This window comes from Macrotis lagotis, chromosome 5 (genome assembly GCF_037893015.1).
Source record: "Macrotis lagotis isolate mMagLag1 chromosome 5, bilby.v1.9.chrom.fasta, whole genome shotgun sequence".
NCBI lineage: Eukaryota > Metazoa > Chordata > Mammalia > Peramelemorphia > Peramelidae > Macrotis > Macrotis lagotis.
Genome location: NC_133662.1, coordinates 174,921,339 through 174,936,322, shown reverse-complemented (window position 1 = coordinate 174,936,322; position 14,984 = coordinate 174,921,339). Strand labels below are relative to the sequence as shown.

The following is a 14,984-nucleotide window of genomic DNA, read 5'->3' as shown; positions in this document are numbered from 1 at the left end:
CAGTATACCAAATACAGAAAGAGAAAAGAAGGAGCAAACAGGATCAAGACTCAAGAGCTAATACCGCAGTCATGAGGCACATCCTAGAAGACTGAAAAGGAGCCCTCAGGGAGGCAAGAAGAGATGCAGGGGAGAGGAAGATCAAGATGTGATAGAAAACCTAGAGAGAGGAAATCAGGGTCCAAGACTCCAGAGAGGTCAAGAGAGATAAGGATTGGGAACAGATTGTTAGATTGAGCAATTACTGAGGCAGCTTGAGAGCACACTATAAATCCAGCTTCACACACTTTACCCTTTCTAGCTGTGTGATCCTGGACATATCACTGAACTGCTGACTGCTTCAGTTTCCAAAGCTGTAAAATAGGAATAATAAAGAGTACCTCGCTTCCAGTGTTAGTCATTTTTGTGAGGTGTTTATCATATTGCCAGGCCCACAGCAAATACTATATAAATGTCCTTTTCTTCCCTTCAGTTGAATGTTTAGGAGGGTAAGACTTAAAAAGAAGTGGAGGCACCAACCATACTTAGTCTTTCATAAAAAATTTAACCACCAGAAAGACCTACAGGGGATAGTTAACAGGGATGGACAGATAAGGTTTTTGTAAGATAGGAAATAAATGGAGATGTTTATAGGCAGAAGAGAAACAACCAACACACAGGAAGAGGAGAGGGAACAATCTGCTGGAATGGGATCCAGCATTCCATCCCAACAGGATATAATAGCATCATTTGAGCACATAGAAGGATTAGCTTTGGCAAAGAGAAAGGCAACCTCTTCATGTGAAGCAGGGCTAAAAAAGAAGATGTGGAAGGCATCCAAATGATATGAGATAAGGGGAAATAGAGCTATCAAGGTTCTCAAAAAAGTTCTCAATTTTTTTCAATGAAATATTTAACAAGACTGGGAGAAAGAAGGTTTAAGGAGTGATCAAAAAGGTAAATGGTGAATGGAATAATGAATTAGAAAAGTCTAACACTTTCCTTTGCTGTAAATACATGGTGAGCTCGGCAAAGTTTCATATTTTTTTTTCAGTTTCCTTTGACATCACTTGAGCAGAAGAGGAAATGCAGTAGATAGAAGGGAGGAGTAATCCAAGATGAAGCTTTGGCAAAATAGAATTTTCAATAGTGGCAAGAAATGCAAGAGAAGACAATAATATAAAAATATAAAGCTGAACTAGCTCTCTAACTACAGTGAATGATAGAATGGGGAAAAAGGAAGAGTAGAGGGATCAGAGGTCATGCTGAACTAGTCAATCATTCATTCAATAAGTACATGGACAAAGAACAGTGTTTGAGGTTGCAAAGTAAAGGTAGAGGTAAAAAGATCAAAAATTATAATCATATGAAGGAATTTCAAAGTTCTTATAACAAATTTAGAAATTGAATACTTGAGGATATCTGCAAGATCATTTCTCTGGTGGAGCAAAGGAGTAGGTCATAGAAAAAACAATAAGGCAGCTAGGATAATTCAGGAGTCAGAGAAGAGAAAAAGACTGAGCCAGGCACTAAAATCATTCAGGAAGAAACCAAAGTATCTTAAAGGTCAACAGAAAACAGCAACTATAATTTTGACTGGAAGAAAAATATCAGCTTTTTCTAAAGATGCAGTTATCTTTAGGAGCTCAGAGACAAAGGAAAATGATCTATGTTATAAAAATATATTTTTATTTGTACTAGTGTGGTACTATATCTAAAGAAATTTGGATTGTAGCTAAGAACCAGAAATAGTGTCTATCAAAGGATATGCCACTGAACAAAATATGGTATATGAAAGAAATGAAGTATTATTGTACTATAAGAAATTATGGAAGGTATAGATCCAGAGAAACCTGGGGAGACGCGTATAAACTGAAACACACTATTTATAAAATGGCTTCAATACTGTAAGGGAAAACAACTTTGAAAGCAATCAGACTATGAAGCATGGTTTTCATTTCTTGCTAAAGAAATGATAGACTATAGTTATAGATTGTATTATAGTTGTCTGAAAATGTCTCATGCTGTTTTGCTTAACTGTACTTTTATTTTACAAGTAAGAGTTTGTGTGTGTGTATGTGTGTGTGTGTGTGTGTGTGTGTGTGTGTGTGTGTGTGTAGAGAGAGGGTTGATTACAGGAACTGTACAAGTAAAGCAATATAAAAGGATAGGGGGAGAAAAGAACACCAAGGAAATATTTGTAAAAACTGACAGGAGATCTGAGGGAAGTTTACAGGGGCACACAGATAAGCAGAGAAACACTGGTACTACCACATTAAATTTAAAGTACATTACTTTAAACTGAACTGTATATAATAAATTTACAATTTCATGTGTAATCCCCACTTACTACCTTCTTTGTGAAAGGAAATATTTGTGGTGGTTGATGATTTTCTAGTTCAAAATAAAAATACTTTATTTGCCTTATTATTTAATTCCTGAGACAATGATACCCACTGACTCAGCCTAGATTCTCACTCCCACTCAAACTTATGATAAACAATTTTATTGAGTTTTATGAACTTAGATATTTAAATTTTTCTTAAATCAAGGTTTTCTTGGTTTTCCATGGTAAATTAGCTGGTTCTACCCCAACTCTTAAGAAAAAATCATGCAAAAATATCATTTCTTTATCTTATTAGAAAATAATAAGTCCCTGGAAAGGATGAAAAGGTAGTGAATGATCAAATAACCTTAATTAAAAGATTTATTTATTCTGACCAAGCATTCAATGCAATAATACCATCTACAACCCCCTGACAGATTTAGCCTGCTTTAACACTTCCAATGAATCAGTGTTGAATTATTTTTAGGGAGAAATACAAAACAATAGGGGTGGAGTACACTTGTTACATGAGAGAGCTACAGAGAAGAATATTCAACCTCACTAAAACTGTTCCAGTTGGAACCTAGAAGAGACCAAAGGTGCTGAAAAAGTACATTTACTAAGAGCCAGTTAAGCAAAGTCACAACATTCTTTGAATCAAAGGGATCAAGTTTTATGTCAAGGGAGGCTCACTTCTAAGTGTATAAATTTCTGAACATTTTTATAAAGGAAAAAATACCACAATCTACTCACCTCACTGTTATGGCCTCTCAAGTTGAAGTTTATTCTCTGAGGAGTATTTCTATCCCTCCTACAGTGGCTTGAAGTGAATGTCACCCCTACAACTCCTCGACCATTGCCAGTTGCCAGCCATCCTTCTTCATAATACCGTCTCCTACACACTGGCTTCTCCTTCTCACTCTTAGGAACTCTACCCTTCCAGGAGAGGCATAGAATATTTGAATCGCTGCAAAGGACAGGTCCATGTTCCACTGCTGCATACATGCTTTTTTATTAATATTTTTACAAAAAAATTAATGTTTAGTGCAGAAAACTTTAAACCAATTTCTTTTTTGTTGGTTTGACTTGCTTTTTTTTTTCTCCTTCAAATCATAAATACTGACCTGACACACACATTATAGGGTCAGTGTTTTAGAAATATCCACCAAATGCATAGTGAAAAATTCCTCTATAAAAGATGATGGCAGTCTGCTAAGAAAAAGTAACACTTAAAAAAAACTTCAGGTTCATTTTTATTTTCAAGTCCTTAGAGTGAGGGTTCACTTATCCTTTGGAGAAACAGCAAGATTAAGAAGTGGTGATCAAGAAACAGATGTGTCGTCTTTTTGCTCAACTTGTTTATCTTTATACAGCCTGAGATTCCAGTTTAGGGTAATACAATTCCAGAGACAAAGAGTTGCAAATGTGTAGATTTCAAGTAACTTAAGGCTTTAAGAATTCCTCTAGTTGGATTTTTCTCTTCAGGAGTTCAAAAGCAGAAGCTGAATATACATAATCATCCGTTATTCTGAGCCACCCTCTGGCATGTTTTCTGAACTAGACGAATTTCTGCTGCTAAAGCTGAAAAAGATTGCATAAAGGGAAAAAAAGGCACACAAACCGTGCAAAACAGACCAGAGCTTGTGCAGGTAGGTGCACACCAGTCCAAATTTGGGAAAGAAAGGGTGTTTCCTCCTCCCTTCAGAACCAGGAAACCCACTGCATTCTATGGCTTTTGTAAATCAAAGCCAGTCTCACATTCACGGCAGGTCTTTGCTTCCTCCTATAACTTAACATACCCTGAACTGTTATCACGTTTTTTCGCCTGCTTTCTCACTTCTTGCTGCCATAGAGGCCCCAAAAAGAAAATCCCTCTTTGATCTAGCAGAATCAGAAATGCTCTAAAGCTTTTAATGCAGTAAAAAACATTGCCTTGGGTGAATCATAAGTCCTCCCTCTTTTAAAACAGGGCTACACTTCAGTTTTGATTCTTCCCTCACTTCCACCCCCACTTTGAACTCCCTCAGTTATTTTTCCACTATTCTGCTACAAAGATCATGTGTTTTTTCCATCCTGGTATAAAAACAAGTCCTAGAATTAAGCACATAAGTAATCTCCCACTCATCTCCAAGTCTTCTAGGATTCAAGAGAAGAAAATAATTACTTAAAACAAAAGCACATACACAAAAATCAGATTTCCTTTTTGTCACTGTTGCCCTGTTGATGTTTCATGGCTTGTCCGATGAATTTTTTCTGTTCAAATTCAGAAAGGGTGCTCCAAATACCACACTTGTAGTCCAGTAAAAAGGAAACTTACTGTTTGGTTTCTCTTCATCTCTTTTTTAATTATTGGTTTAGATTACAATTTTAAGATATTTATCCTATAGATGCAGGAAGAGAAAGGGGAAATAAATTATATTTTCACAAACACTTTAAACAAAAATTTAAAAAAAGGCAAACAAATCAGTTCAATGTCCAAACTTGTTGCATTACTCCTGAATTTACTTTCTTCCAGTCATAATCACAAAGTAATGATTGATAGTCAGTCCAGGAAATAAGAGTTCAATTCATTGAACCCACTGAAAAAACAAAGTGCCAAGGACAGCACATGATCATACTCATGGTACTAAAAGACAGATTCCCCCCCCCCAACCCTGTCACCTCCTTATCTAGTGCATTCTTTTAAATGTAGAAGTACTTGTGGGACGTGATCTATGCAGGATTTTTTTTTCCTCTTTTTGCAAACTTTCTTCACCCGTGAAGACCATATGAAAAGTTGACTTTTAGTAGTGTGTTTTTCTCCCTGGACTCCAGAGTCCAGTACTGCCAAGTTGACCCATCTGATTCTTAATTTTATTTCATGAGTTGTAAAACTTTTGAGAGGGGGCCAAAGTGAGTGCATATGTTACTGTATATGTGTGCGTATGTATGTACTTACGTGTGTGTGTGTATATATATATGCATATATATACACACACATATATATGTCTAGCTGTATGCAGTATTAAATATACACACACGCACACAAACACAGATACACACACACTTCCTCAGCCTGTCACTTGCAATTGCCTCTGCTTTTCCAGTCAGTTGCCACGAAGGGTTGTCACTGAAGGAGCCATATTAGTAACCATAGCATTCAGTCCCAAGCTTCTTCCAAATCTGTAAAAATGAAAATATAAACAAAGGGTTATAAATTTTTCTTTTTTTTAATTTTTTTTTATATTTTTGCAAGGCAAATGGGGTTAAAGTGGCTTGCCCAAGGCCACACAGTTAGGTAATTATTAAGTGTCTGAGGCCAGATTTGAACTCAGGTACTCCTGACGCCAGGGCCAGTGCTCTATCCACTGTGCCACCTAGCCGCCCCTATAAATTTTTAAAATACTGAAAAAAAGAAGTTGTAAACACAAGGTAAAAATAACAAATTGAGACATGTTTAATATAGTTACTTACATAGCTAATATAGAGCTAATCTATTAATGGCCAACAATCAAATAGGTTAAAAGGAGGCGAGTAGCAGACAGATTAAACACTATAAAAAGTCAGTCTTTTTGCCAATGGCTGACTGAATGTGAAGCAAATTAGTTCCCCATTGTGTTTCGTGATTCTAAGTCTTAAATAGCATTCCTTCCTCTCTGGAATTCCACTTTCAAATTTTGCTCACTCTCAAACCCAAATTGTTTAACAAGCACATCTATGTTCTAGGAATATATACTATTAAAGATTTAATCACTTTGGTAGGAATGAAAGTTTCTGAATAATTTTTCTGAGTTACTCTCACTCAGATTTGTGGATTTTATCAACTGCTTGAAAGTATCCATCAATCAAAATAGTAAATAAAATTCTCTCAAAGTGATACGGCAAAGAAGAAAACCTATGAAACTAAAATTCACACCCTTATGCGTTCTCCTATGGTATTAAGGCTACCCAACAATATTATGATTGGTCTGTTAAGAATTTATGGCAATAGAGGGTAAAAATCTATTTCCCAAGATGTACTGATCCTCATTTAATAGCTACCACCCAACCAAACAGTTTAATATAACTTAAAATAGTATCATAATTAAAGCATAAAGTTTTCAAGTCAACTGCACAGAAACAACTGAAAAAAAGAGAAGGGTTTAATTTTGTTCTTTAACTTAAAATTTGAAAATTAAGAATTGATTTTGTGAGTTTTTATAGAAAATTATCAATACCTTATGAAGTAACACAAGAATGGGTCATGTTTTAGGTATGACAAAGTACATAGTGACAGTGAATAAGCTGTTCTAACTAAGACAACGCTGATGTTTTGTAACTTCCCTTCAGAGGCAGCTAGGTGAGGTAGCGGATAGAGCAATGGTCCTGGAGTCAGGAGAACCTGAGTTCAAATTCAAACTCAAACACTTAATACTCTCAATTGTGTCACTGTCCTGCAAAAAACAAATTAAAAAAAAAACTTCCCTTAATACCTCAAGATATGTGGGTCAATTCACTTCCATCCTTTATACCTCATTTCCCCCATTAAACAAGATACTTTTAAAGCACTAAGAACAGTGTCATAGCATATAGTAGGCACCATATAAATGCTTATTCTCAATAACTGCTTAACCTTTCTCTTGGAAGAAAAAATACAGGCAACTAAATGTTCATGAAATTTTTCTAGATAAAATAATTCTGGATATCAACATTCACCATTTGCTATCCCTCTCAACTTTATATCATCTGTAAATGTGAGTAACACATTATCTTTATCCATTCATTAAAAAAAAAAAGGTAAATACAGGACCCAACAAAAATCTCTCAGATCCAACACTAGACACCTCCTATCACAGTGACACTGAATACCTAACAATTATTCTTTGAATTCTATCATGAACCAACTGGTTCATTCATTCATTCTGAATCCATTTATTATTAATTCATATCTGTTCATCATTTTTGAAATATCTAATCAAAACTTTGTTAAAATATAGGAAACTACAGTTGTAGAAGTTCCCTCATGTACTAGTTTAGTAATCCTTTAAGAAAAGGAAATAAGGTTAACCTGGCATGATCTCTAGTCAATGAAGCTATGTGACCTCTTTGTAATTACCACTTCCCTTTCTAAACATTCACTAAACATCTCTTTAGAATTTTCCCCAGGCAGAGCCAAGATGGCAGCATGAAGGCAGGAATCCCCAGAAACTGTTCTCAAAAAAACTCCAAAAGCCATCAAATTATGACTCTAGCCAAAATTTAGAGGGGCAGAACTCACAGAAAGACTGAGTGATACAATTTCCCAGGCTAAGATAACTTTGAAGATCCGCAGCAAAGATCTATTCCACTGGGACCAGGAGTTGGAAAAAGCCTCAGTGCAGCCCCAGCACAGCACAGCTGGGCTGGGTACCTGGATCCATGGCAGAAGGGGCAGTTTCCAGACCTCTCTTGGGCCAGGGATCATCAGGGACAGCCAGAAGGGGTGGTGACAGAGCTCTGACACACCAGTGTGGTTTTTATTTAAAATAAAAGCAATGGTCTCAGAGCAGAGGTGAGAGAACCTGCAGCAGGAATCAGTGGAACTACGCAGCACATTCAGAGCACTCAGCCTAGAGATGGTAAAGGGGTCAGGGGAGACTACAGAGGTCTCTCTGCTCTCCTGGGGCAGGACTCTGCTGTTTGCCCATATGCTGATCCAGGTTGGAGTCTGGGCCGCCACAACACCATCATAGCTGAACAGGGACCATCCTCACAGTTCCAGGGCAGAAGGGAGGACCTGAACACAGGCAAGACAGCAGTCAAAGCCTAGTATAAGACCTTGAAGGAATTAATGCCCCTGTGGGTTGTCCCCAAAAACAAACCCCAAAGCCTTGGAAGTGTGATAAATTAGTCATAGGCTGAGGAAATGAACAACTAACAGAAAAAGAACAATCTGATCATAGATAATTACTTTGAAATACATACACAGATGAAGTCAAAATCGAAGCTTCTGTATCCAAAACTTCCAAGAGAAATAGAAAGTGAGTTCAGACCATGGATGAGCTCAAAAAAAGACTTTGAAAAGCAATTAAGGGAGGTAGAGGAAAAATTAGGAGGAGAAATGAGAGTGATGAAGACAAATCATGAAAATCAAGTCAGCAACTTGGTGAAAGAAATACAAAAAAAAATGAGGAAAATAACATTAAAACCAGTTTAGGCCAAATGGAAAAAGCAACACACAAGGCAAATGAGGAGGAAAATGCCTTAAAATGCAGAACTGGCCAGCTGGAAAAGGGGGATAAAGAAAGCTCTCTGATAACTACTTCAAATGCAGAATAAAACTAAAGGAAGCTGATGACTTTTGAGAGAACTCAGGAAGAATAAAACTATTCCAAAACTATCTAATTGGAAAAACAACCAACCTTGAAAACAGATCCAGGAGAGATAATTTAAAAATTATTGGGATGGGGCAGCTAGGTGGAACAGTGGATAAAGCACCGGCTCTGGAGTCAGGAGTACCTGGGTTCAAATCTGGCCTCAGACACTTAATAATTACCTAGCTGTGTGGTCTTGGGCTAGCCACTTAACCCCATTTGCCCTGCAAAAACCTAAAAAAAAAAAAAAAAAATTATTGGGTTACCTGAAAGTCATCACCAGGAAAAGAGCCTAGACTTCATTTTTCAAGAAATAATACAGGGGTGGCTAGGTGGCGCAGTGGATAGAGCATTGGCCTTGGAGTCAGGAGTACCTGAGTTCAAATCCGGTCTCAGACACTTAATAATGACCTAGCTGTGTGGCCTTGGGCAAGCCACTTAACCCCACTACCTTGCAAAAACTAAAAAAAAAAAAAATAATAATAATAATACAGCAAAATTGCCCTGAGATTCTAGAAGCAGAGGGCAAAACAGAAATTGAGGGAATTCACTGATTACCTTGCCTGGGGAAGATTGGGAGAGTCCAGAAAGAGACTCAACATATGATGTCTGAACAGGGACTCAACGGGAGCTGAATATAATGGTATAATATAGTAAAAAGATGGAGTCAATGGGTGATAAAAGTACTGAGAGGAAGAGAAAGGAGAGGAAGAAGGGGCTAAGATATTTCACATAAAAGTCAAGAAAAGTTTTTACAATGGAGTGGAATAGGGGAAGGCAAGGGGGAATGAGTGAGCCTTCATTCTCATCAGAAATGGCTCAGAGAGGAAATAACATACACACTTAATAGGGTATAGAAATATCTCTTACCCTAGAGAAAATGAGAGGAAAGGGAGGGGATGGAGGAGGAAAGGGGGGAGTAGATGATAGAAGGAAGATCATGGGAGAGGGTACTCGGATACAACACACTTCTGAAGGGACAGGATGAAAGAGTGGGGAGGAACAGGGTGGAGGGAAATACAGCTAGTGATAGCATCTGTGGGAAAAATACTGAAGGCAACTCATCCCAGAGACAGAGCCTGAGAACACAGACTGAAGCACACTTTTTTCTCTCTCACTATTCTTGAGGATTCTCTTCTTTTGGGGGTTATGCTTACTGTCACAACAAGATTATTGAAAGAATATAAATTTTTAAAACTTTTTAAGACAGATTGCTTTCCTGGGGGGGGGGGGGGGGGGTAAGATTGGGAGAAAATTTGTAAAACTCAAAACAAATAAAATCTTTAAAAATTAAAAAAAAATTTTTTTTAAATAATTTTCCCAGACTTTGAATTCAAGTTCACAGGCCAATGGTTTTCAATCTGCATTTTTTTCTCTTTTTTGTCCTCCCCTCCAATATTGTGGTACCTGTCCCATTTTCCATGAATTTCAATTATCAAAATCTCTTGGTTCAGCAGTTTTATCTGCCAGTTATTTGAGGAATTCTTCTGGGGTAGAGACTTGAATTCATTGAGTTTAATTACTCACTGTCTCAATATCTCTTAATCTCTCTTGGTTACTTTTGTTTTGTCATTTCTAAGGAAGAGTCATTCTTTACAGAGTAACTCTGCCTATTCTCTATTATCACTATCCTGTTCTTCCTAAGCAAATGTCCCAACCCTTCTTTGATCTTCCTTTTTTCACCCAATATAGTTGATTTAAAATAAAAATTTTGGTGACTTTATCTTTGACTCTGATCCTTAGTATTTCTCATGCTATTTTAACAACTCTGTATTATTATCTTCTGTTAACTACTCTTTCTTCCATTTTTTGTGCATTTCATATTTAAATCAGTTTGTGAGTTCTTTGTTCACCTACTTTGATCTCTTCAGACAAATAGAATTTTCCTACTTGGAATGACTTCTTATTGTTTTCATTCTTGAGTATTCTTCATTCTTCCTTGGCAGGGGCAACTAAATGGTAAAGTGGATAGAGAACTGGCCTTGGAATCAGGAGGACAGGAGTTTGAATTCAGCCTCAGAAACTTGACTCAAGGAGCGACTAGGTGGCGCAGTGGATAGAGCACTAGCCCTGGAGTCAGGAGTGCCTGAGTTCAAATACAGCCTCAGACAATAATTACTTAGCCGTGTGGCCTTGGGCAAGCCACTTAACCCCACTGCCTTGCCAAATAAATAAATAAATAAAGGAATGAATGGTTAAATAAATAAATAGATAGATAAGTAGATAAATAAATAAATAAATGAGGCCTTTAAGAAAAAGGAAAAAATAAAAGAAACTTGACTCTTACTACCTGTGTAAACATTCCTCCCAGGCTAATATCCTCTGGAGCATATTTCAATTTATATCCATATCCTTTGAGGGGTACCCTTCCACTCCAGTTATCCCAATAGATATATCCACACACTTTATGTTCCTTTTAGCTATCCTAAGAGAAATACAATTCTCAAGAGATAAGAGGTATTATCTTCCCATTTAGTTCTACTGACTAACATTTTTCCTTTAGTCTCATTGACTTATTTTTTTCTTTCTGTTTACCTTTTTATGTATCTTTTAAGTCTTGTATTTGATGATCAAATTTTCTGTTCAGTTTTAGTCTTCAGGTTAAGTTTGAAAGTTATCTTTTCCCTTGAAAGAATATCCTGAATTTTTCAGGGTAGTTGATTATTGGATAATTCAAGCTCCTTTGCGCCCTCCAGAATATTTAATCTAGGCCTTTCAATCCTTTAATGTTGAAGCTACTAAATCCTGCATAATTCTGTGTCCCCCTTGCATTTAAATTGTTTCTTATTGGCAATTTGCAGTATTTTCCTCCATCAGCTGACAATTCTGAAATTGGCTACAATAGTCCTTGGAGTTTTTATTCTGGGATCTCTTTCTGGAGTGTGATCAGTGGATTCTGTCAAGGACTATTATCTCTTTTTGTTCTAGGATATTAGGATAGTTTTCCATGATAATTTCCTGCATGATATTGTCCAGGCACTTTTTCAGATCATGGCTTTCAGGTAGACCAATAACTATTATCTCTCCTGGATCTATTTTCCAGGTTGGTCATTTTTCCTAAGAGGCACTTTACATTTTTTTCTATTTTTGCAGATGGATTGGTGTCTTAGAGACACAAATTTTCCATTTGTCAAATTCTAATTTTTAGGGTTTCCTTTTCCAGTTGGTTAATTTTACTTTTAGATGAGTTGTTTTCCTTTTCCAGTTAATTCATTTTTACTGAGTTGTTTCCTTTTCCAGTTGTCAATTCTTTTTTTGATGAATTACAATCTTTTTTCCATTTTGCCAATTTTTTTTGTTTTCTTCAATTTTTCATATTTCTCCTGCATGACTCCATTTTTCTTCTTCATCTGTTCTTTAGTTTTTTAAAATCTTTTTTGAGCTCTTCAATGTAGTCTTTGTGGACTTGAGAACAATTCAAAAACCCCTTTGAGGATTCACATGTAGGCATTTTGTCATGCTTTTCACTTCTGAGATGGCATTTTTGTCAGTCCTATCAGAATAGTAGCTTTCTCACAATTATAGTAAGAATCAAGCTGATAATATAACCCAACCATACTTTTTTCCAAAGCAACTAATTTTGCTCAGGGTATACAGAGTAATCAACATTGAAAAGATGACAACAAAGTCCTCCCCACAGTGTAGATCCCTTCCCCATTAACTAAACTTTGAATCAGTCCTAAACCCTATAGCTTAACCACCCCTAACCATTTCCAAATCCCATCCCAAATAGCAACCTTGGCCCTCAAAGAGATCCCATCCATCATTATGGCAAAAGTAGTATTTGATTTTAACCTACGCATATTTCATAGATATGGCTCTATCAATCACAAAATGTTTTCTATGTAGGAAACAATGTAAACACTGGAAAATTGCCTTCTGTGGGAGGTAGGAGGAGGGAAGTAAGATTAGGGGAAAAGTTGTAAAACTCAAAATAATAAAACCTTTAAAAAAAGTTTTCTATGTAATACCAATTGCCTTAATCTCAAATTGATTGATATCACATTGTTATGGCTAAAAGAAAATTTCTCAATATCTCTTTTTTATTTTGTAATTCGTACAACTGAAGTACCTAGGAAAAACTCCCTCTAGAACAAAGGTAAACTTTCTTTCTTACAAAATTTAAATTACAAAAAAAGACCAAGAGATCAAGGCTCATTTAGCAACATATAAGACATCAAAGAAGTGATCAAATTACTCTCAAAAGAAAATTGCATATTTAATAACCTTATGAAAATTTGCTCCAAATAACTTGTAATTATGAGAAATACAGATTAAAGAAATGGTGAAGATGATGGAAATATGATGGAAATATTCAATATTAAAGGAGTTACAAGGACACAAACACACTAATAGGAGAACTGTTCCAACTATTCTGAAACCAATTTGGAATTCATCCTTTCCCACAAGAAGGTCAAAGTTTATATAGTATTTCTAGATACACCAAATTAGAAGCAAAGTAAGTAACCATCAATTGGATATATGTGATATATTGTGATATATGAATATAATGAAATATCATTGCTCTATAAGAAAAAATGAATATATGAACTAATTTGAAGTGATACAAGCAAAACCAAGAAGATAATATCTATCCCTACTAAATAATATAAATTGAAATAATAATAAAATAAAACTGAATGTTGGGCATTTATAATAACTAAGTCTAATATCAGAGAAAAGTTCAAAAAACTCATATGCCCTCCCTTCAGTTCTGAAGCAGAAGATTTAAGATGTGCAACATTACATTTGTTGCTATCTCTAGTCAACACTTTAACTTATTAAGCTAAACTTTTCCCCTTGTTACAAAGGAAGAGACAAAAACAAAAAAATAAATAAATAAATAAAGCTTGGTAGATGAAATATTCTCCATTTAAGTAGACAAAAATAGGAATGCATGCAAAAATGATTTAAGTAAAAATTTGGGGTACTTAAAGGATATGCTCTAATGTAACAAATTCATTAAGTAAAATATTTCCTTTTGGATAATGGTGAATGAGCATTACTATTTAATAGTTTTTTTGACAAAATTAAGGAGTGTTATAACAATATTGAATTTAGTTGATTAAATTAGCATACTGGATATATTGGTACAAAGAAAGTCACAATTATAAATTATACAAGCAGTTTTTTCCCCAGTCTCTGTCCATATACTAGTCAATACTATAGAGTGAAAATTTCAAATACTTGTCTATGAAGAGAAAAGAACAATATGCCAGGAATTATACCAAGTGCTTTGAAAATATGTCATTTAATCCTCACAATAACCCTGGGAAAGAGATATATATATACCAAGTAAGTATCTAAGGCTGGATTTGAACTCACATCCTCCTGATTTCAAACCTCATATTCAAAGCTCTATTCTAGCTTGCTGACATTACAACATATAAGACAAAGCATAAAGTTGTTTTATACTTAAGAAACCTCATTCAATCATGAGTGAATAAATTTCTTTTCAAGATGAGGTTTTTGCTAACTTAATAAACTGTAGTTTGGGGTCAGGTCAACATACTTTTACTCTATCCTTAACAACACCTTATCCTTTTTTACCAAAAAAAAAAAAAATCCATAGGTAACTGGAGTAAATTCTAATTATTTTTTTTTATTTGAAGCTTCAAGTCTTTAAAAGACCATTTTCACACAGCTAAAACATATTACTATTCTTCTGATTCATCTATTTGTCTTAACCTCTGTGAATAATCTCTTCAAGCAGTATTTTTTAATGAGATGAATAAGAAAGGGCAATAAGAAGAACCATTCTACATTTTAATAAGAGATTCCTTATGAAACACAATGTTCACAAAAATGTTTCTAATGTCAGTGGAGGAGTTTTTCTGAGTGTGTTAGCCTTATTTGGTTTTATAAAACAAACTTTCTGTAATGAAAAGCCTGAGTGATTATCAATAGCAAGAGAGACTAAAAAAGAAAAAAAGTTGATTTTATATGCGTGTGTGCATGTGTATATATATATATATATATATAGAGAGAGAGAGAGAGAGAGAGAGAGAGAGAGAGAGAGAGAGAGAGAGAGAGAGAGAGAGAGAGAGAGAGATCGCCTACAGCACCTAGCAGAAACAAATAGCCCAGGGTCACAAGGTCAGTATATGCCACAGGTAGAACTTGAATTTGAGTTTTATTAACTCCAAGGCTAATAACAGCTCAAGTCTTCATATAGCTGTCAAATTGATTTTTATAAAACACAGCTCTGAACATGTAATTCCTCTGCTCAAAAAAACTTTGTCCTACCTATTCCAACAAAACAAGGCTCTTAATACTGTTTGAGTTATAGACTCCTTTGACACTTTGATGAAGCTTAAAAATTCTGTTTTGTAAAAATGCATAAAACAAGTAGGAGTACAAAGGAAACC

General features: G+C 35.5%; 1 protein-coding gene across 4 annotated transcripts in view; it reads right to left on the bottom strand.

Moving 5' to 3' along the window:
• TULP4 (TUB like protein 4) overlaps positions 1 to 14,984 on the bottom strand; it is a 228,634-nt gene that overhangs the window by 179,346 nt on the left and 34,304 nt on the right. The window contains exons 3-4 of one of the 4 annotated variants that reach the window (XM_074187933.1): positions 4,489 to 5,467; positions 3,059 to 3,886 (exon numbers count right to left, since the gene is read on the bottom strand). In XM_074187933.1, the coding sequence (XP_074044034.1) occupies positions 3,059 to 3,310 (252 nt within the window). In that variant the 5' untranslated portion in view covers positions 3,311 to 3,886; positions 4,489 to 5,467. Of the gene's footprint in view, positions 1 to 3,058; positions 5,468 to 14,984 lie in introns of all 4 variants that reach the window. The other 3 variants (XM_074187932.1, XM_074187934.1, XM_074187931.1) reach the window with 3 other exon arrangements.